Source organism: Apostichopus japonicus, chromosome 14 (genome assembly GCF_037975245.1).
Source record: "Apostichopus japonicus isolate 1M-3 chromosome 14, ASM3797524v1, whole genome shotgun sequence".
Lineage (NCBI taxonomy): Eukaryota > Metazoa > Echinodermata > Holothuroidea > Aspidochirotida > Stichopodidae > Apostichopus > Apostichopus japonicus.
The window spans coordinates 4573652-4597681 of NC_092574.1; the positions used below are offsets into that span (position 1 = coordinate 4573652).

At 39.6% G+C, this 24030-nt stretch overlaps 2 protein-coding genes across 7 annotated transcripts in view; one reads left to right on the forward strand and one right to left on the reverse strand.

The window, feature by feature from the left end:
• Positions 1-20486, reverse strand: part of LOC139979433 (collagenase 3-like) — a 32241-nt gene extending 11755 nt beyond the window's left edge. Inside the window, exon 1 of the mRNA XM_071990212.1 lies at positions 20054-20486. Coding sequence (XP_071846313.1) covers positions 20054-20227 — 174 coding nt within the window. The 5' untranslated portion in view covers positions 20228-20486. The remainder of the gene's footprint in view (positions 1-20053) is intronic.
• Positions 1-21036, forward strand: part of LOC139979431 (bifunctional epoxide hydrolase 2-like) — a 64233-nt gene extending 43197 nt beyond the window's left edge. For 4 of the 6 annotated variants that reach the window (XR_011797161.1, XR_011797160.1, XM_071990210.1 and 1 more), the window contains one exon: positions 20484-21036. The gene's annotated coding sequence lies outside the window, so the exon portion shown is untranslated. The other 2 variants (XR_011797159.1, XM_071990211.1) reach the window with 2 other exon arrangements.
• The last annotated feature ends 2994 nt before the right edge of the window (positions 21037-24030 follow it).

Below are 24030 nucleotides of genomic sequence, written 5' to 3' on the forward strand. Positions count from 1 at the left end.
TGCCTAACTAGTATGGGACGAAAGAGGAAGAGGGCAAATAGAGCATCCCTAACCCCCCCCCCCCCACCCACCCACCCACCGCCTCTTCGTTGCTCTTTATGATATCAATAGTTGAACGCGTTTACACACAAATAATTAAAATGAAGGTTTGCATAGAGAAAATATAGAAGAAACACTTCACGTCGTTGTACGTCAACAAAGAGGTCTCCTCTATATCACGGCTGGCCTCAAAGTTGCTCTTGCAGGCCACGGGAAAATTTGAACCCAGCCCGCGGGTCCCAACTCCTGCAGACGAGATGGACAGAAATCCCCAAAGTAGCCTTAAATATGCCCGCTTATTGTACTTGGCCAACTGGGTGCACTATACAGTAATTCAACACCTCCATTGAAAATAGCGTTGTTGTTTCTGCCATTTATTCTTTCCAAGTATTTAGGTATTGTTTTGATTTAAAGACACGTTTAAAATGTTTCGTTTGGGTCGCTATGAACTCTGACGTCGATGTGATGCACTTTCATTACAATTTGACATCTGATTGTTAGACGATGTGGTTGAACTGCGTATTATAGGGACACATCACAACACGCACGGTAGACCCTAAATGAATTAATGGAGTAAAATATTAAATGCCAGGCTCTCCATAAGTTGGAATGTTACCCCAAGCTTGGGGTCAAGGGCGACGAGAAGGACCCTCGGAGGTTCCTGTTTTTTATTTGATTAAGAAAGAGTGCAAATGGTAAACAAGCGGCGTACAGGCTGCTGTGGTAACCTTCCGTAAACTGAACGGAAACAACCCGGGAATCTCTCGGGAGGTGTAACGGAAGGAACAGACATCAGAAATCCAGGCACGTGGTACATTATCACGTGTCATGTTGCATGAACGCCTTTTATCCATTGTTTGAAATATGTCTCTTAATTTAAGTACACAATACAGTTCAGATGTATCAATATATGCCACCATGTGACGTCACCGTCCGGCGCTTCATGAACCCTCAACCTACCTAAGGTTTCATTTTAGATGATAAGAGAAACAAAGCATTGTAACATTCGATTTCCTGTACCGCAGAAATTATATCTTGTGAATTGGGCAGCTGTTTTTGTTTAATAATTATATACATCGTGCAAGACCCGCGATTGGTTGTCGAAGACGATTACAACAAGTAATTATTCATCCACTTCTTTGACGCACCTATTACGACTCAAAAATCTTTCCTAGTTTGTATTTACTAGGGGGGGGGGTAGGGGCGGAATTAAGGGTAACAATAACTTCCAAAAGTTACGATACTCCCAACAATCCCTTTCCCCCTCCCCCCTCACACACAGAGTACAATCTGTGAAAATATGAATACAACACGAATACCCAAGATTTACAATACTACAAGATTTTAGTGGCAGTATACTTTCCCCTGTTCACTTTGCAGTGTCACTTTAAGCTTGCTCAATAACAGGCAACGTTCTCCGAAAAAATACACAACATCCACTTTGAATCAGTATCAAGACTGTTACGTCTTATAGACCTTATGTGGTTACATATATCCGCGTTAATTCGCAACCACCGATATCAATTTAATTTCCCCCAGCAGATACTGGATCTAATAAGCCTCAGAGATACACTGAGCTATTCACCTTCATAACTTCATTGTGCGAGACGAGGGCGTTAACGTTATATAAAAGCAAGCATAGTTTGGGCATTATGTCGGAGTTTGTCGGTAACCTGGCAATCATACGGTCCCGATGACTACCCTCACCCCCCCCCCCCCAACCCACCGCTTTTGTTGCTTGTTGAAAACTGGCTCGGTGAAAATATGCTGTTGCATAGTATTACATGGTACAATGATATATTATGATAACAATTATATCGTTAATTTTTATTAATATTACAGTAAAATTGTACTGTATACTAAAATGTGAATCGGCTGGTTTAGTGGCTCTTATATCTACAGGAATATTTCTTTTTGGTACATTTAGTTTCCATATAACTTCGTCTATCAATTAGTTATTAATAGAAATTTACACAACTATGGCATGATAGATGTATGAAACATTCAATACGTCTGTGTGAGTGTGTGTGTGCATGTCACTCATTGACAAAACCGTAACAGTAAGTTGTAATTGCCAATGTTGAGGGCCACACACCCGGCCCTGTTGAAGGCCGCACACCCGGCCCTATGCTCGTTCTGCCGAATAGCTTTTCAAGAACATTTCCACTTTGCAATCATAAAGTTGCATAGGTGTAATCTCGAGGTATGCACATCGCAACGTGTGCATTTGTAAGGGTGGGACAGGATGTGGGGGGGGGGGTTAATGCAACGTGTGCATTTGTGAGGGTGGGACAGGATGTGGGGGGTTAATGCAACGTGTGTATTTGTGAGGGTGGGAAAAGATGTTGGGGGGGGGGGGGTTAATGCAACGTGTGCATTTGTGAGGGTGGGACTGAGGATGTGGGGAGGGGTTTAATGCAACGTGTGTATTTTTGAGAGTGGGGCTGAGGATGTGGGGAGGGGCTTAATGCAACGTGTGCATTTGTGAGGGTGGGACAGGGTTTGGGGGAGGGGTTCAGTTGTTCAGTGTGCCTTTGTGAGGGTGGGACTGAGGATTTGGGGGAGGGGCTTAATTCAACGTGTGCCTTTTGCTAATGGGACAGGGGATTTGGGTAGGTGTTTAATGCATGACGTACCGTACCTCAGAGTGCTAAATTGTTGTGTGCCTTCCAGTTCAATGTACCTAAGCTTGTGACGCAGGACTACATTCTAGAAGAGGTAGACGTCATGAGCACTGGAGAGGTTTGTGCTATTGAATGACGATCCTTCTGTGGTCTGGTAATGTTTCCTGCCAATCTGAATATTGAAACCAGCGTTCGTAATGTAAGAGATTTCCTTTCCACAACTATAAAGACTGAATGAGTTGAAGGTCCGTACCCCCCCTGTCACACATTGTTACATGGACTGTTCCATTTTGATCTCACCAAGGGACTATTCCATCATGATCAGCTTTAATGAAGGTAACTGACTTGCTAGCCGTTCGTAAATAGGTCATCCTGCCAGGTAAACACGACGGTGTCGCAGACTTGTCAAGGTTTGTGGCCGGGTTCGCGTCTAAGGGTTTAACAGCTTATGACAAATGTAATTTTCTACCAACAGTTATGAACACTTTTGACACACCCGTATGGCAAGCCGTTTTACTATTTATTCAATATTTAATGATATCTTTAATTATTTGATGATATCATTAAATCAATTGTTGATATCAAGAATTCGGATTGTTGATATCATTAAATCAATTAATGATATCATTAATTCAGTTCATTTCTTGATATCAATAATTCATTTAATGATATCATTAAATGAATTAGTGATATCAAGAAATGATTTAAAGATATCTTTAAATGTATTTGTGATATGTACATATCACTAATTCGAATTGGTGATATGTACATATCACTTATTCGATTTAATGATATCAACAAATATGACGTCATATTTACTGATATCACTAATTCGAATTAGTGATATGTACATATCACTAATTCGAATTACTGATATCATGAAATATGACGTCATATTTACTGATATCACTAATTCGAATTAGTGATATGTACATATCACTAATTCGAATTACTGATATCATGAAATATGACGTCATATTTACTGATATCACTAATTCGAATTAGTGATATGTACATATCATTAATTCGAATTAGTGATATGTACATATCATTAATTCGAATTAGTGATATCATCAAATATGACGTCATATTTACTGATATCACTAATTCGAATTAATGATATGTACATATCACTAATTCGAATTAATGATATCAACAATTATGACGTACATATCAAGAATTCGGCCATATTTAATGATATCATTAAATATGGCTGCGATATGTCTGGTTATACGGCGTAGTCTCAGTAACTCATCCGTACACAGGCCTTATGGAACTAAGCTGGTGGTAGTTGGTATGGGTGTAGTGCAGTGCAGTATACGTTACATTAGTTATACGGTAGGCTCAATACGTAAAACTGCTCTTAATATGGCGGGGATTGAAGCTCAACCAGTTCTAGACTGAATATAATGCACTAACCGCACTGCACTGTACTTCCCGCGACATAATCCCAGGCGCTCACACTGAGGGCGTAATTGATGATATCATTAAATATGGCCGAATTCGTGATATGTACGTCATATTTGATGATATCATTAATTGGAATTTATGATATCAAAAATTGGAATTAATGATATCATTAAATATGGCCGAATTCGTGATATGTACGTCATATTTGATGATATCATTAATTGGAATTTATGATATCAAAAATTCGAAATAATGATATCAATAAATATGGCCGAATTCGTGATATGTACGCCATATTTGATGATATCAATAATTGGAATTTATGATATCATTAAATATGGCCGAATTCGTGATATGTACGTCATACTTTTTGATATCATTAATTTAAATACAGATATCTGAAATTGAATTTATGATATCTTCAATTGAATTATTGATATCTATAATAGTTCATCTGTTTTAAGATATCACAAATTCAATTCTTGATATCAGAAAGTTTAATTATGATATCATCAAATAAAATAATGATATCAATAATTTCCTAGCACCAATTAATGATATCATCAAATATGACGTACATATCATTAAAACAATTTCAAATATCATGAAATAATTCATGATATCATTAAATAATTGTTGATATCATTAAATAATTGTTGATATCATTAAATACTGAATAAAAAATAAAATGGCTTGCCATACACCCGCGGTATTTAAACATAACAATAAGGAAGAACAGCGAGTTGGGATGTCAACAAAATATTGAATGGCCAAAGTTTAAGTTGCAGAGGATGATACCACTATACGACAGGGTGGCTTAAGAGTTATTAATGAGGTTTTCGTACATATTATTGTTTCGACAGCCGTCTCCAAACAGGGGCCGTACATTAATTTAATGTAGCCGGGCAGTTAACATAATTTCATGCGGCTTTATCGCGAACAGCTGTAAAATTTATTGTGTGGCGAAATAAAAAATCGACTTCGAAGTTTTAGGGACGCGTGAGGACCTTCATCACATATCTTTATAGAGCAGTATAGTCTACATGGAATACAAAAATCTGACGAAAGTGATTATTGTCATTAAACGGAATGCTGTAATCACGAGCTCATGTAGTATAGCGACAGGCAATAAGCTGACAAATACAGCATTCGTAACATGGCTGAAACTGCAAACCAGCCACTGCAGGTGTAAGGCCCGATGACAGTTTTATCTTGGGACTTGCATGCGAACGACATTATTGTTTGGCCAAGCTACATCATTATTCTCCAATTAAGTAATTACTTTGACCATGGAGCTACTGTTTATAGCTCCATGCTTTGACAAATGATGACACTAGTAAATAATACGTACCAAGCTTAAAGATCTGCAAAACAGTTTGAAAACGGATAGTCTGACAATTATCAAATCTGCTAATAGACAACCCCTTCAAAAGCAATTTATTTAATGGGTTTGAAAGATATTTTGACAATTTGCCGGAGGAAAAATGCTCAGGTGGGAGATTACACATTATCACATTGGTGCTAAAGGAGAGACCACGTGACTTTGCACGTCAGAGAAATGCCAGAAGTCATGAAAAAAAGTTGCGCTGTTTTAGTTGTATAAAGTGCTTTATAAGGCTTACTCGAACCCATATCTCATTTGACTTTCGTAAAAGAAATTAGAAAAAGTAAAGAACGGGGTTCGATCTGTGCTTCCTAAGGCCCCCAGGGGGTGCTTGAGTCCCTCCCAGGGGGTTCGTGAGACGTTTCTGAAAGTCAAAACTATACTTTTTGTTGAACTAAAATCTGATATATCATATAATTTAGTAATGTAACAAATGTCGTACCTAGCTATCGACAAACTCTTTTCGCGTTCCATACGCATATGTTCCCATAGTAGTACCATACCATGCATGTGATACTTGATCTTTTACGAAGCACTGTTATGCGTAGTATAGTATAATAATGACTCAGATCGTGTCTCGAAAAGTAGGGGGTTCGTGGACAACTCTGACATCCACGGGGGGTTCGTGTGAGGATGAAGTTAGGAAAACCCTGCACTAAGGTGAAGCGACATACGCAATAATATAAGTTAAACTATACATACAGACATTTTTTTATACCTACATTTGCACATCATTATTATAATTATGATCTATTTATTCATTATTATTTCTGCGTCTTTCAATGGGTCCCTCCCCACCAGAGTTGGGGACTCGAGTCAGGGACTCGGACTCGAGTCCGACTCGAGTCGCAAATTTTAGGACTTGAGACTCGACTCGAGACTCGGCTGTCAGAGACTTGGGACTTGACTTGAGACTTGCCCAAAAAGTTAGCAAAGACTTGGGACTTGACTTGAGACTTGCCTTCAAAAGACTCGGTTTTTCTACTAGAGACTTGTTTGTATTTCACAATTTTCTAATCATTAAATAACTTCATAAGTTGATATCTATAATAAATAATTATGGTTTCGTGTACGCAGGGCCGTCTTAAGTGATCACCGGGCCCTGGGCCCGGCAATGGAGCGGGGCCCATCAATCAAGTGAGTTCGAAAAAAGTTACGTGAAAAATTGACATCCTTGACAATCGCTCAAGCATAGACATGCCTGCATTTACCACCCCTCCCTATGTCGCGCATAAAGCATAAAACTTTAGCTGAATAACATACGTGATATATCTAAAAAATGAAATACATTATAGAAGAGAAATCTTCCAGTTGCCCTCCATCCCTTCCCTAACAATACTGGACTTACCATTTGTAACACCCTTGTGTTGAGTCTTTCAACTGAGAGGGAGGTGTAGGCGGTTTTACACTATCTAACGCAACGATAGTCGCCAAGAACATGAAGTATTTTTAAGGGAGGGCCCGAGGAACATGAACTTATAGCATGCTCCTCATGGTGAAACATAATTGCACCTATTAGGTGAATTGAGTGTACTGTTAATAGTAGGAGAGACTAGCGTAGGTTCTTACAAGGGCGTAGGAACCGGGGGCTGGGGGCGCCAGCCCCCCAGTGAAAAATGTGGAGGGGCGGAAGTATCATTCCGCCCCCCCCCGCTTCGCAAGTCAGAAAACCCCTTTTTCATTTCCAAATGAGAAAAAAAAATCTCATTTGGAGCACCAAATTGCATCTAAGGCCTGGTGAAAATACAAAATTAAGTTTACAAAATGGAGTGGGTGTTGAAGTGTGCTATATTGCACCAAATTGCATCTGAGGCTATCTGGAAATGCAAAAAAATCCAAAGGGGGAGGGGGACCCCCCTCCCCTTAGACCCCTCCCCCAGGCCGGCCATCAGTCTTCAGCCCCCCCCCCCACTCAAAAGTACCTTCCTACGCCACTGGGTTCTTATGACCAACTAGACCGGTTTCTGCTTTCAAACTTCATAGGAGGAGCTTCATCAGTAGTAGCCTTTGAATATTTTATATTCGGCCTGGGCGTCTCATTCTCAAAATGCATCTATTTTCTGTGCACAAGTTTTTATGGACTCATGGTGCAGCTATAAGAGCATCTAAAAGAGCTTCGTGTGAACCTTGAGAGTCAGCTGATTCTTCGTTAGTACGAAACCTTGAGTTAACAAGTAAATCTTTGAGATTTTGGGCCCTATTGTAGGCTAGAATCAGTTCTTTTGGAAACAGTTTGGATAATTGTTGCGTGTTGCGAGATTAAGTGCCAATGTTTCTAAAGTGTTTTTTTTTCAAATGCGTGGTTTTGATATGGGGTGTAAAGGTGAGCTTGAACACAAGTGGTGGTTACTTTCGTTTAGGTTTGGTAGTGAGGTATTGCCCACGGTTTTCAAATTTTATGCCTTTCGTGGCTGAGTCAATTTCCTCTTTCTTATAGTTACGGAGTAACAGTTTCTCTGTGTAAGCCTTCGGGCCATTGTATATTCCAGGGTTGCCAACTCAGTTCTGAATATTTAATGTCAAACTCTCAAGTGTTTCACCAACTCTCGTCACAAGTTGTCAAGTATCGAATTCAATCAGGCATAATGGCCTATTCAATAAGTTTTCCTCCCAGATTAAGACACGGGGTTACTGTGATTGCGGGGCCCCTGACATCGCGGGGCCCTGGGCCAGGGCCCAGTGGGCCCATGCGTTAAGATGGCCCTGCGTATACGCTCGAATTACGAGCGCCCAACGACGACTACAGGCGTTACCATAACTACCACTGGCTTGGTTAAATATTCCATCCAGGGCTGCTGTTTGGCTGAAAGTTGGCCTTTTTCAATAAAACAGTGGCTAGCAAATTTTGAGGTAATTTGTTCCGTGGCGTGTGCCCCGGTTTGCTATTCGGCTGTTTAATTTATACCACATAATTCCTGGAACACTGTTACATTATTCGTAGCCTGCATCATTGTATTCAAACTTCAAAGACTTGAGACTTGACTTGGGACTTGCTCATAGGGACTTGAGACTTGACTCGAGACTCGACCTCCAAAGACTTGAGACTTGACTTGAGACTCGCTCAAAATTTTCAAGGTGACTTGAGACTTGACTTGAGACTTGCTGGTAAAAGACTTGAGACTTGACTTGAGACTTGCAGCTAGGGACTTGTTGACAACTCTGCTCCCCACACGCCAACTCACACCCCCATGCTGAACCTCGAACCTTTCTAAATTACTATAGCAACTAAATGACTCTTATGACGCTCTATTTGAAGAGACATTGCTACATTTGAAGGCCTGGTAAGTAAAGTGTTTTCCCGGGGATTAAGTCCACATCAATAATATGAACTGTCAATTATTCAGCCACTAGCAGTATCGCCAACCCAAAAATAACAAGCAGTACATGAAAACGACTGAGAAAACGCCTTGAGCAAGTCGAAAAAAGTCAACATAATTAGTGGATCATGACATAATCAAGTTGAAGCTAAAACGAAGATGGGTTAAATGAACCCCGATTGGGCCTGAGAGGGATATTGACAGTTTGGAATGGTAACAGTGACCTTGGAAGGTTATATGAGATTGGTTGAAATATTAAGACTGACCCTGCATTTACCGGGATGGGCTATCTGGGGCATGATGTCCTAGACTACGCTATACCCTCAAGCAATCTGAAGTACGCCACCAAATTTACCAAGAGCGGCTAAACTTGAGAGACTGGTGCTCCACACTATATGGCTGTGCATTTGTATGAACACTTTATATTTGAAATATAAACAAAAAAATTCTACTCAAATTTCTCAGCTAAATGCCCAGATTTGTCAAACTGAAAATCAATACTTGTTACCCCGACGGCTTGTGTTGACACTCGTAAATGAAATGTCTCGCACTCCCACCATGGGGCTATCTATTGTTGTAATAGGTTAAAATTAAACTATTTACTGACGCGCGGGTTATAGGACCTACACCCAGGGACGTAGCCAGGGGGGAGCAGGGAGAGCGACCGCCCCCCCCCCTTTCAGTGTCGATATTTTTTTTTAATAAACTGTCGATTTTTAGCATGGTATTTTGTCAGTGCTCTTTTGATCTTGAATACTCGTCATCTCCGTTAACTCAATCATAATCGTAGTAACATTCACGCCTACTGATTCAACTACTTACTTAGTTTGGCAGATGCAATAAGCTAAATTTAGCCTATAGCCTATTAGAAGCCTACAGTTGGCCACTGCGTAATTAGATACATATTGCCTACCTAACCGCACTCTATGGAATGTCACGAACCGTATGCACAACAACGTCGACAACGTTCGTTCTCATCCTTTCTATGATTCGTCTTAAGTTGTTGCACGAACAGCATGTTATGAGGCTAAGCTAGCAATCGTATGTGATACGCACTTCCTATAAATAATTATTACACTGCTAATACACTGCGATAACGATATTTGTTTTTAGGCCACTGCATATCTGGCTATATTACAAAATATATAAGTTTATATTGTCCATCAGTTAAGTTCGTCAAATGTATTAAAGTCCAGACATTGGACAACAAACAAGAATCATATTACTGGAAAATTGAAATAGAGCACTGTGTTTGTCTTCTGATATATATGTAAAAGAACATGTGAAAGAATTCAAACAGGAAAAAAAATCTGCTGATAATATCATATCATATGATCAGGGGCATAGCCAGTATGTAGCACTGTAGGCCCGGGCCTACACTTTTTTGGGCCAAGTTATCTTTTTTTAAAAACACCCATAATTCAATTCGATAAGCTTGCTGGACGAGTTTAAGAGTCTATATAGACAGGAAAAACTATTGAAATGAACGTAGCAAGAATATGGCTAAATTAGGTGACCTATTCTTCTGTCATCTAGGCTGTCATTTCTATTGCGTGCCGTTTCATTCAACACTCTACCCGACGAAAAAGTCTAGAATCCGATCTTGTCAGTTTTTTAACATCTAGTTAAGAACCCGTTAACGCAGATAATATTTCAGTTGAGAAAACAGTTGAGAAATTTGCATCAGATGGCAATCGTCGGATAGCTCTCACCTTGTCTTATAAGGCTAACTTAAACATTTACTAGCTACAGTTGTATCAAGGACAATTACTGGCTATAGTTGTATCAAATATATACATTTCTGGCCTATCTTTGTATTTACAAGTATCAGAAGTTGAAAAGTCAGAGACTACTCTGTACATGTACCTTGCTAATTTTAAATACATTATGTGGTATTGAATTACGTACTATTGTAACTCATTTGTTTTTTGGGTTTAAAAGTGATACTGAATGAGGTGTCTCAAGTTAGCAAGAGGCCACGGAACCAGAATGAACAATCGGGAAGGGCCGTTTCCGGCCATCTGGGGGGTTTGTAAAACCAAAATTTTCTTGTACGCTCCGCGCCAACCGATGGTGGCGCTCCGCTCAGATAGTCGTGCCTACAACTTTGAAAATCCATATCAATCGCAAAAAGTGCCCCCCCCCCCCTTTCAAATTCCTGGCTACGTCGCTGCCTACACCCACAACATTCAGACTGCGGAGAACAACCTCGTTAGCTTGCTGAGTTTCCTCTTATCTTTCGACTAATCATCTGGTTTAAGAGAGTCGATGCTCAGTCTCATTAAAGGGTTCCCCTCCATTTTCCTACCAACAACCCATCAATGAGCAATATAGGTTAGTGCTTAGCCATTTCTAAATATCACTAGTCTAATCTCGCCCGCCCACCCTGCTCTTCCAAAAGTCTGGACGTTTCTGGACGTAGATGCTACAAGAAAAAAAAAGGAAATATTTTCTGTTTAGCGGATTGAAACAGCAAATATGCTTCTTCCAAATCTTCCTGGGTGTGATATTGGTGCAGTTATCTCGTTTGCCGATCATAGCGAAACGTGCCATTTCTAGACTACCGAGAGAAAAAAATCCCTCTATTTCCTTTTAGAAACGTGATTTAATTTGATGATGCAGCTTTTACTCCACCGAGTCCCGTCACCAGATGATCAACTCGGACCTTGTTCTGAGTGTCTGTGATCGCTCGTCTTCACGTCTATGACCAATAGCACATCAGATAAGAGAAGCCCTTCGACCAACCGGCGTCGTCGTTGCATTTCTTGAAACTATATCCTACCCACGATGATTTATTAGTTCCGTAAATTATATAACTTTGGTATTTTTTTTTTACCGTCTGACTATGCAAATAAGTTTGTACTTGGAGATTCATGTGGAAATATAGTTGTCATTGATTAACACACATTATCGTAAAACTAAACTAATGAATGTAAAAGTGGCAATGTTGTAAAACGAAGCTTATAGAATTCTTAAATCATGGGTTTAGCTAAACCATTCACATACCTGTCTACATACGATTGTCGGATCACTTAATTCTAATCGATTCACTTTTTAATTCTCTTTCAACCTCCACTGTCAATCTATTGATAATCCTATTTTTCCTGTTTGGTCATCCCTTTTCCTGTTTTTGTTTATACTGCAAAACTGAAGAAGCCAAACTTCCTAGTTCGCGCGATCAGTTAATTAAGCGGAAGCGAATTTATATAACTTGTCTAACTGACCGTTTTGGTCGCTAGCATATTTTTATGTGCTAAATGGGAAATGAGCATTGCAAAGCTATGTTACAGTCACACTCACTGCCCCTGTCAGCATGTATGCCACTAATGAAAACGAGATACAAGATCATGAACTTCGGCAACGTACTCTACGAGACTTCATGTGTCCCCTGGAAGCGGTTGTCAGGGTAACCAACCTCTTTTGGAGGAAGTAAAAGGTGATTACATGGAGCGCTAACGTCATGTTCCTAGCCATTGTTTAATTTCCGATTTGATCAATCAAAAAAACGAGATCTCCCTGCAGGGTAAGTGATTATACGAAACATAATAATTCCACATCATTTCTGTTATACCTTTGTGACGTCAGATGAAAATTTGATACAGTGTGTGGTGAATGTGTATGTATGTGTTATTAGATTACTTAGGTCCCTGGTTTTATATAAGGAACCGGTTATCCAGGTACTGTTCTATAACTCCCAGGTACCCATTAAATAACTTCCGATGTGATGAACTCTATGTCTTGTAGACCTAAGACTGTATTGTCTTAGTACCGTTTTGGTGGTCCTATAGCCTACATATGTTTAAAGCAAATATAGACGTGCTATCTGGGACCGAACTGACGGAGGCACCCAAGACAGACGTGTTAAATTATAATCGAGATTCGCAGTTAATATGTGTGTATATGAGCAGTGGATGTGTCGTAAGGAAATTACAGCTTCCGATTCATGTCATTTGTAATTAACAAGGTAATATAAAGAGCAATAACATTGTTTATTCAAAGATGATCCGTAAAAGTGTTTAATTGGGCAATTCCCACCCCCTATTTCCTTGTCTCCCTTCTACTTTAAGGGTCTCTTAAATCGGGGAGGGACTGGGCCCGGACCCATCTGGTCGAGTTGTTAGTCCGGTCCTGTTTACTAAGGTGTCCAGTGGAAGTCCAGTGGAACCTGGACGATGAAATCAGACATGGACATCAAAGGTTTTCCAATACAAATTATAACATTGAGTTACACGTTATGCGACACGAAAGGTTCTGTGCGGCGGATGAAGAAGGTGTAAACATTGCATGACTTTACCAGAAGGATACCAAGTTGAACCCCATGCAAACTACAGCATTAAATAAGATCAGCGTATAACCGCCAAATGTACTGGACAAGACCTATCAAATATAACATATATGTTAAAAGGAAGTTACATATAAGTTGTGCTTCTCCCAGCTGGTTTATATAGCGCATTTCGCCTTACTGAGAACTGCAATTGCTTAATCGAGCCATCTCAAGTTTGAGCCTTTGAGCATATGTACAAGGTCAGTAAATCAGCAGACATGATTCTGGTAAAGTTTCCGCGATTTCAGTCCGACCTTTGACATTTCGCTTATTCGTGACATGCATCTTTAACCTGTCAAATAAATCTCATTACAAATATTGGACGCCTTAAAACATTTCCTTGTATAGATAGGATTGGTTGGTTGTTATTCAGTGACTCGTAGATTTGCAGTCTGCCTGAGGAAGTTCAGTTTATAGTACATCACGCCAAGTCTTATGTTGGTAATATCGTAGCGGTATCCTCTGACAGGTAGACTGAAAGAACAGCCGTTTCCAGCTTGGCAATGTCTTAACATTTTGTGAGATAACCATGGAATCTTCCCCGAAGTACTATTTTATATAAGGCGTGTGGTGTATTTTAAGAATACTCGCCTCTATACGTACAGCTTGCGTGTATAACTTATATGTGTACTACAGCTGCTGCGCCCTGGCTTCCACTTACTACTATTGCATCTGTATTGAGAGTATGCTTTATCAAACCTTTCATCGATGAAGCAGATCTCTACGTGCAGCTGCACGGCTTCCACGTGTACAAATGAGGTTTATATTGTGATTACGTTTGATCAAACCCTATCATGCATAAACATATCTACTTGCAGCTGTAAGACTTTCCCTTAGGCTACACTATGTAATTGTAATATGATTTAATCCTGTATCATGAACAGCTCTATATACATAGCTGTACAGCTTCCACGGGTACTATGGGATTAGTATTTTGATTGTTGCATCAAACACCGTGTTCGATGACATATATACGTGCGGCTGGACGGCTTCCACTTGTACTACACATTACACATGGAGGTTCCACAGGGCGGCACGTTGTATCAGTCATGCTAGCAGTCATCCAACAAGGGGTGTAATGGCATTTCAGTGATCAAATGATTTACTATATTACAAGAAAGATATGGCCTTTGTCGATTATCTGCCCAATATACTACATGTCAATGGTATATATGCATTAATGTTATGGAAACACACTTCGTAACATATAGCACGGTATAAAGGGTTTGACATAATCAACACGTATCGAACATTTGCTTGTGTTTATGAATACAGCAACCATTTGTTCGACGTGATAATATCATGAAAACATTACAACATCACAAACGAGAGCTTGTTTGTATGTGTTTAAATTATGCTTCGAAGTTGAAAAGTCATAAGTTTATTTAAAGAGGGGATAATGAATCATGTGTAAGCCATTTGTGGTTTGATCACTAATCTAATCGGAAGTAATCCAACCGTGGTTGACGGCCAAAGTGTCCAATCATTTCCGGTTGCAAAGTTTCTTACGAGTATAGGCCTACTTTATAGCGTTCCTTCAAACACATCCCGCAATACACTAAAACGAACATGAAAGTTTTCATGCTGTTGAACAGACTTGGATGCTAAAACCAGCTACGTTCGATATGTTACTTGATTAGCACGAGAGTGAAGACAAACCGTTTAAACTGTACGCCGGATGACCAGTGACGTCACTGCGACAACTTCCGTTTAAGTTTCACAATAACAACATAAATGCGTGGAAACCGTATATTAGTCTATAAACACAAGTGTACGTAGGCATACACATAACGACTATAACAATTAAGCGCTGGTCGGCTCTATAAAGTAAAACTTTAGGTGAAGATGTAAGGTATAGGCGTATATGTATTTGATAGAATGACATACATTCAGGCAAGTACCGTATTGTAGAAACCGTGCAAGCAATACTTGTGATATCTTAAGTGTGCATTATAATGTAAATAAGAACATACGTGACGTCAAGTAGAGAACATGCGCATATTAATTCATGAAATGAGGCTTAACGTGTTTGAACTAACGAGCAAGCAACAGATGAGTTACCGTAGTTAACTTATTGGAATTGCTTCATTACGATCTCACGTACTTTGAGAACAACACGCATACACATATATACATATAGTGTATGAAATAGTGTATGGACTATGACGATGAAAGATACGCGAGAGTGAAGCTAATAGGCTATACTCCTTTGATTTTGCTCAGTGATTTCAATGTCAATGGTCTATCATCGCCCATGATCTTTCCTGTGCGTAATATCTAATACTGATGGTCACAGTTGATCTTATTCCAATATTCTATTGTGTGACTCATTGCAGATTCACCGCCAATGGGAAACTGTCCTGTGATAAACATTGAGTCTTGCCGCACGCCAACCTGATACCGGAAAACATAAAATAGTGAGCAAATCGATCTTTCCTCGGAACTAACTATTCCACAATTACGTTCAGGTGATAAATATCTGGTTAAACTTCTGTTGTCGAGCCCAGACCCACCCCCACTCCCCCACCCACCATCACCCCTCTCTTCGAAACTTGTAATACTGCCGCTAAACTAACTGTAAAAGATGTAGGTCCTATATCCTATCATTATAAGGGAAGTGCTGCAATTGTCTGCCGGGTGTGTGGATTAAAGGCATGAATTACCCAGAATATCGTGTCATTGACTTCACGAGAACCTTAATTTGTAGTGGCATTTGAACGATGCCCACCCAACAGAGAACCCATTAACTCGTAAGAACTGTAGTAGTTGAACTTCATAAAAATTGATATTTGTTGACACACGTCTGTCGCACTGCATTGGTCAAAATTGATCCCACAGATTGCCTATCTGATATGACAGGTGGATATTTTAGCCTTCAGGTGCCGCTGCTGCCAGTAGGCTACCGCTGTCCAGCCCTGACGAAACCTGCTAAAGCTTTGTGAAATCAGTATATTTGTATATATCCAACTTTCGGCCACGATAATGTCAAACTCATATAGACACAGTCATGCAGACACAGTCATATAGACAACTTAATGCAGACACACTGACGAAAACTATGACGATGTAGACACAGTCGTACAGACACAGTGGTACAGACACAGTCACACAGACACATACAGATAAAGTCGTACAGACACAGTCACACAGACACAGTCACAAAGACACAGTGGTACAGACACAGTCACACAGACACATACAGATAAAGTCGTACAGACACAGTCACACAGACACAGTCACAAAGACACAGTCAAACAGACACAGTCATACAGACACAGTCGTAAGGACACAGTCGTACAGATACATTAGCACAGATATACAGTCATACAGATACAGTCATACAGACACAGTCAAGCAGACACATTCGTACAGACACTATCGCACAGACACAGTCATGCAATGAATTCAAGAAGAAGATTGCTGCTCTCCTGTTGTTGGAGAAGGATGTGTGCGATCCTCACTGACGTACGTGTGCATACGGTAACCCCGTAGAACTAGAATGGACCCTCACTGACGTACGTGTGCATACTGTAACCCCGTAGAACTAGAATGGACCCTCACTGACGTACGTGTGCATACGGTAACCCCGTATTTCTAGAATGGACCCTCACTGACGTACGTGTGCATACGGTTACCCCGTAGAACTAGAATGGACCCTCACTGACGTACGTGTGCATACGGTAACCCCGTAGAATTAGAATGGACCCTCACTGACGTACGTGTGCATACGGTAACCCCGTAGAACTAGAATGGACCCTCACTGACGTACGTGTGCATACGGTAACCCCGTAGAACTAGAATGGACCCTCACTGACGTACGTGTGCATACGGTAACCCCGTAGAACTAGAATGGACCCTCACTGACGTACGTGTGCATACGGTAACCCCGTAGAACTAGAATGGACCCTCACTGACGTACGTGTGCATACGGTAACCCCGTAGAACTAGAATGGACCCTCACTGACGTACTTGTGCATAGGGTAACCCCGTAGAACTAGAATGGACCCTCACTTACGTACGTGTGCATAGGGTAACCCCGTACAACTAAAATGGACGCTTATTGGTGGTCTCTTGTACTGTAATAATATTTCAGATTATACATGAATTCCTATACCTTGAGATGGGTTGTTGTATATAATGCTCTTTCCCTGTACATATGTAATCATTACAGTGTCACCTCTGTATCCCACAAATCGATTCGACAGATCCCTATAAAACACCCACTCAGAGGCCCTTTAACTTCGTCATATCCTGTCGTCTGGATAAACTGGATTTTTACAATTTGTTTGATCACTTGGTGAACCACTTGTATAGGAGTCCTTCGTTACCGACACCGTCGCCTCAAAGCTACAATTAAGGGGTGTGTCATGTGACTTATTCAACTTTGTAGTGTGACCCGTGATGTGTGTATACTCTTACCCTTATCGGACCTGTTACCGGTGGCAGCTTCCTAATCGGACCATGAAACATTACATATTATAGTTCAGATGTAATGTTCTTGCTCATACTACTTCTCATACAAAACATTTGACATCCAAGAGAATCCCCATCTCATGTTCATTTGCTATATAAGCCCTCACGTAGAGGACGTAGTAGTGTATCAAAACGTACCGTACGCCATGGAATAACCAAACGTGACGTCATAGATGCACTTTGACCAAATCGTTTAGTGCACTATGCTAACATGTAAAAATAAAGTAGTAAGGCAAGACCTATTCTGCTAATCCCAGGAAGTACGTAGTCTGTCATAATTTTGATCCCGAACATGTTGATGAACTCACCATTTAGTTGTAGCGCTGTGTTGTACTTATCCACCTACCCTGTTTAATCATCTTTGTAATATTTGTAATATTAATATTACGCTTATATATTATCAGCCCATTGCTTTTACTATATACCGTACCGTACGCTTGCTGACCTCTGCATGCACTTCCACCACTCGTCCGCTGTACTCGTCACAAGTTCATGGATTGCTTTCTCTATTGAAAGTGGCAACCTTAACCTTATGAAGGCAGGCATAAGTAACATCCCAATGAGGGAGGCACCACCTCCCAATGATCAGGAGGCATGAGTAACACATCCTCCCACGTAATGGCCAATGGTGAACTCTTGTGCTAACGTATGTGACTAGGCTAGAGAGGTACTGACCTCTCATACACCCATATCAATATTTTCCCCACCCTCCCTATCCCTATCAAATCCCCCATGGCCCATATACTGAAAGGAAAGTGATTTTCGAAGTAAGATGCATTTCCATTTTCTACTTTGTGGATTAAACCTAGCTGTCTCTTTTCTGCTAGTCTTCGTAGTTCATGTTTTCTCGTTGTTTTTGTGTATTGTATACGGGAGTGCACATCATCAAGTACCTGCAGGGTTTCTGTGCACTTCCTTTCACCTCATGTCAATATAATTTCTGTAATTACAATTTATGTTATGTTGTATCTGTTGTGTTTTTACGTGAAGTGATAAACCAGATCACAGAAACGAAATGAAACGAAAGATGGGTGCACGTAACGTAATATAAGGGATATAAAATCTTGTTTTCGAGTAAATAGTTCACTTTTTGACCCGAAATACCAAAACAACCAAGAAGGCACACCCGAGCACACACACACACACACATATATATATATATATATATATATATATATATATATATATATATATATATATATATATATATATATATATATATATATATATATATATATATATATATATATATATATGCGAGATACTTGGAAGTAATGAGCACCTCTCAATAACCACCATAAAGCTATTTTAGAACTTGGCCAAGATCATGTTTGGCACTTTGTGGGGGGGGGGGGGTGTTAACGATCTCCTGTAACCGCAATCGTGTTTGCTCAGAACAATAGAGCAAACACATCAAACAGCGAGGAGCCTCTTGGAGTAAACAGAATGATAAATGTTTTATCAGGGAAAAGATGACAAAACTGCCAAATTCGACGACATACCCGGAAGTGTTAGTAATTTTCATGATTACCTCTGCAAATGTACTTTTCTGTATACTTTGTTGAGAAGTGACGTGGTGACATTGAGGTTCTCTAGAGTGTTTTCGAACTTAGAATGATAAAACAGAAAACTTGATCGCAAGTTAAATATAGTACAATTAATTCACGTTCTAAAACATCAATTTCTAAACGATTAGGTTCTGCAGTAAGTTGTTGGACTGTTGTAGCTGTCTTTAAGGTGACGATGACCGTCAGCGGGGCGAGGCATGACCAAAGTGTTCGGTAATTAATGTATTTCCGACTTGCGCCCCCCTCCCATCTCCACTGCTCCTCCCCACCCCACCCACACAGTCCCAATAATATACAAATCATTATTATATAGCGTAATACTTAAAATTACTTCATGTTTACCTCATGACCAAGTGAGCAAAAGTAGTTTCCCAACCCCTTTAAGAATAGCCTGTATCATCTTTCCGAATGTCGCGTGATGATTTAATAAGTTACCATTCTAGGAGCAGCTGCTTCTATATGTATATATTAAAATGACCTTTGGAGAGAGTATATCTTCATAAAACAGATGTGTCTGTATACATGACTTTGATGTAATTCGTTGAAACATGATTCGAAGTGACATGAATAATACAATGTTTTGCTAAATGGCTGCAGGGCCAAACACACAAAGTCACCCTCGGCGCTTTCCGTCAATCATGGTCAAAACGTAAAAAGTTTAAAACTGAAAAAAACTTGACTTACATTCTAATAACTCAAGTTTGCTTTAATTATACCTATAACTGTGATTCATATTTCAGATGATTTATTTAAAAAGACGGTCCACGAAGAACACTATATAATTTGCTGTTTAGGAAGGATACAAACTTTACAAACTACACTGTTTTTCAACGTTGTGTCACTTGTATATGTCTGATGCATATCTAATTTACTTTTAATTAAACTTAGAATTCAGTTTAAAATGTTTCACTTACTTTCATTTTAAGTAACTCCTCCCTTCGGCTGTTTGGTAGTTCTTGGTTCCTTTCTTGTTCTACGAGGGGGTTCTGATTGGTCCCGGGTGCAGGCGCTGTCGATGCGACCTGCCACCCTGAAAACAGAAGGAGCAGCCAAACGGTCACGCTGTTGGTAAAATGTGAAAATTGCATCTTGCTAGACTGTTTCAAAAGCCGGTAATGATTTTAGGAAACACCGAGGACTGAGCTTTATATATATTCTCTAACTGATTCGTTTGCAGGGGAGGATAGTCCCGGCTAAAATAACGGAAATTTGTGGGTTTGCTCATTCCATGAAACGATTAGCAGTCCAAGAGCTTCCTCCCTTTCAAGAGTGAGTCCGTCGAGGGTTCTGTAGATATAGACTAATATTTTCTACTTCTACTTCTTCTTCTTATTCTTCCCCTAGGTGGCAAGAAGTCGATATTTTCAAAACGATGTCCTAGGAATTTGAAGTAAGGATATCGCCTCCCCGAGCGATGTTTTGCGGTTACAAGTGACTGGTGTTTCCGCGTGTGCGCTGTCAATGCTATGGCACTGGGTTTCTCGACAATGTTACGCCGAGGACTAGCCCCGGGAATAACCTTTCCAAGATATTTGCTCTCTTCAAGTTCTAGTGTTTAAAGGGTGAAAACCTTGAAGCGATGTCCCAGCGTGGGGTACAACGCCACATTATAATATAGATACACACATCCTATACGAATGAGTTCATTGGATTATTTATTATACAGGGTTGTGACTGCTACAAGCGAAAACAAATCAACCATCCATGCTGGATAACCGTAATCGTATTCCAAATCAAGGTATCCGCTCTCGAATAGTCGAATATTCGAATATTCGAGCTGCACCTCAAGTGGGTGACAGTATACCCGGTATTGCTGTTATAGAAGAAATAAACCCAACTATCAGCATTAATAGAAGTCATAGAGATTAGAGCAAGTCTAACAATGACATCAAATTAATGATTCAATGGCTTTCTCTATTTATTTCATGTTTCTTCTCCGCTCCCCTTTTCTCTTTGTCTGTTTTATTTTTTCTAGAGATGGTATATTAAATGATATTTGCTTAAAATATAGTGTTTGACGTAATCTTATACTGGCATCGTTTTCAGGAGCCTTGGGCCTACTGCTTAATTGTATTATGCAAATGTGTGTGCCGGGGGGGGAGGGGCTAATGGTACTACGATGACGTCAGATAACTTTCAAACATTGCAAACCCCCTTAGTTACCTGGTTTAACATCCTTGATATGTCACAAGCGGAATTCTGTTTTTCTTAACTAATAACTAATATGATATCGTTGGACTTCCTTCTACACTCGTGTATATACGTTATTACATTTTAAAACTACTATAATTACTCACTTCATTTTGCGGCATGGGGTACAAGAATATCCCCTGCATCTCTGATCGATTCATGCGCGATTCATTGAGTACAGTCTTAAGTTCATACTATTTGCTCACAATCTTAATGGTCAACAAATATCTCTCTAATTTTCTGTGTCTAAGTTGAAAAAAATAATATATTCTAGACATTGATGAGTGTTAGCAGAGCCAGTCAGTGGCGTCGCCAGGGGTGGCCGGGGGGGGGGGGTTCACATGCCCTCCCAAAAAATCGTGCCCCCCCCCAGGTGCCTCGCCCTAGTTGCGATTTGTAGTGATGAAAAAAAAATACTCAAACAAAAACTGTATCTGCCTAAATTATAATCATAAATATCGGACAGAATAAGCCCGAAAATTCTAGAACATAAAGTTACTTCAAGTTGCAAAATATAGCACCAGATTGCATCTAAGGACCCTTAATTAATCAAATCCTCCCCTTAGACCCCTCCACCAGGACGGCATTCACAAATAAACATTGTGCCCCTATTTAAGTGCTGTGCCCCCCCCCCCCCCCCCTGTGCCACTGGAGCCCAGTTACAATCTCAACGAGAGAAATTGCATTTTAGACTTCGAGTCTGTTTAAGGTATTTGGATCAGTACTATAGGTATCTAATGTTATACTTCATTATAACATAAGTTATCATACAGTCTTGGGTATAAATACTAGCCTACAACATAGTTAAGTGCTTACACCATGTACAGAGCATATAGGCTACATGTATAGGCTAACAGGTTTATTTCTTCATGAAACCCTATCTGCAGTCCGCGGAAGATTTTGTGACATGTATTCATGTTAACGCTGTCACGTCTCATAACACGCATAGTAACATGGAACACTTTATCCAAACAATTCCCTGGGATGACCGCAAAACTGATTGGTACCCCATGTAGTGAGTCTTGGTATACCTAGACTGTGAGCCAGTATGCCAGTGTACTCTTGGAGACTAAGTGGAGCACAAACCAACCTATAATAATACTACTACTACTGCTACTACTGCTAATACTGCTAATAATAATAGTGATAATAATAATAATAATGATAATAATAATAATAACGATGATAATGATAACGATAATAATAATAATAATAATAATAATAATAATGATGATAACGATAATAATAATAATAATATAATAATAATAATAATATAATAATAATAATAATAACAATAATAATAATCGATAATCAAAATTATCGGCCCATCACACTCCTGAATACTGACTATAAAATTGGCGCGAAAGCGATAGCTTCTAGATTAAAATCTGTTATCCATAATATCATTGGTCCTCAGCAGACCGGTTTTTTGAAAAATAGATTTATTGGGGAAAACATTAGATTTGTCTTAGACTTAATAGAGTATTGCTCTCATCAAGAAATCCCAGGGTTTTTGTTTCTTGTAGATTTCGAAAAAGCCTTTGATAAGTTAGAATGGTCGTTCGTTAAAACAACTCTTTCATATTTCAACTTTGGTATTAGTTTTAAAAATTGGATAGATGTTTTTTATAGTAACTGTCATAGTTGTATTTGTAACAATGGTTATTCGACGGGTTTCTTTCCACTTCAACGGGGAGTCCGTCAGGGATGCCCATTAAGCCCATATTTATTTATCTTGGTGGCCGAGGTATTTGCCATAAAAGTACAGAATAATGAGATCATTAAGGGTATTAGAATAAGTAACACAGAAGTAAAAATTATGCAATATGCCGACGACACCACACTTTTGCTTGATGGCAGTGTGACCACGATTACGGAGATGATTCGTATTTTTAAACTGTTAAAAGAAGCTTCAGGTTTGTCTATGAATATGTCCAAGTCTAGTCTTTTTCCGCTGGGCCCATTTAGTAATCATATTCCAGCTGCAGTATATGACTTTAATATTACTATTACGCATGGACCAGTTCAGATGCTTGGGATCACGTTTACGGGTGATGGCAACGATCTGTTCCGGCTGAATTATCAACCGAAACTTTCTAGACTGAAGAATACCTTGAGATTATGGTCATCTAGAGATTTGACCCCTATAGGGCGTAATATCATTGTGAAAACATTTGCTTTGTCGCAACTCGTTTTCCTATTTATGGTGTTGCCAAATCCCCCGAATAGTTTCGTAAAGGATTTAGAAAGTATTTTATTCGATTTTATTTGGGCGGGAAACCCCGATAAAGTAAAGGGGCTGGTCATGATTAATACTATTGGCAACGGAGGATTAAAAGTTACACACATCATCAGTTTTATAAACAGTTTAAAGTGTACCTGGATTAGGCGATATACAAATGCTATAAACGGTACTTGGAAAATGTTTTTTGATATATATTTGAAGCCGTTTGGGAAACAGTTTATTTTTCATTGTAACTGTGCTAAGAATGATGTGAATAGTATAAGAAATTCTTTCATTCGTCAAATAGTCTATGCTTGGTGTGATATTTCATTCTCTACTCCAACAGAAAATTTCGGTTACCAAGTCATTTGGAACTATTCTCATATTCGTATCGACAACAAAATTGTTATGAATCACATTTTAATGGATAGAAATGTTATTTATGTTAGTGACCTGTTTGATGAGCATAATAAGCCG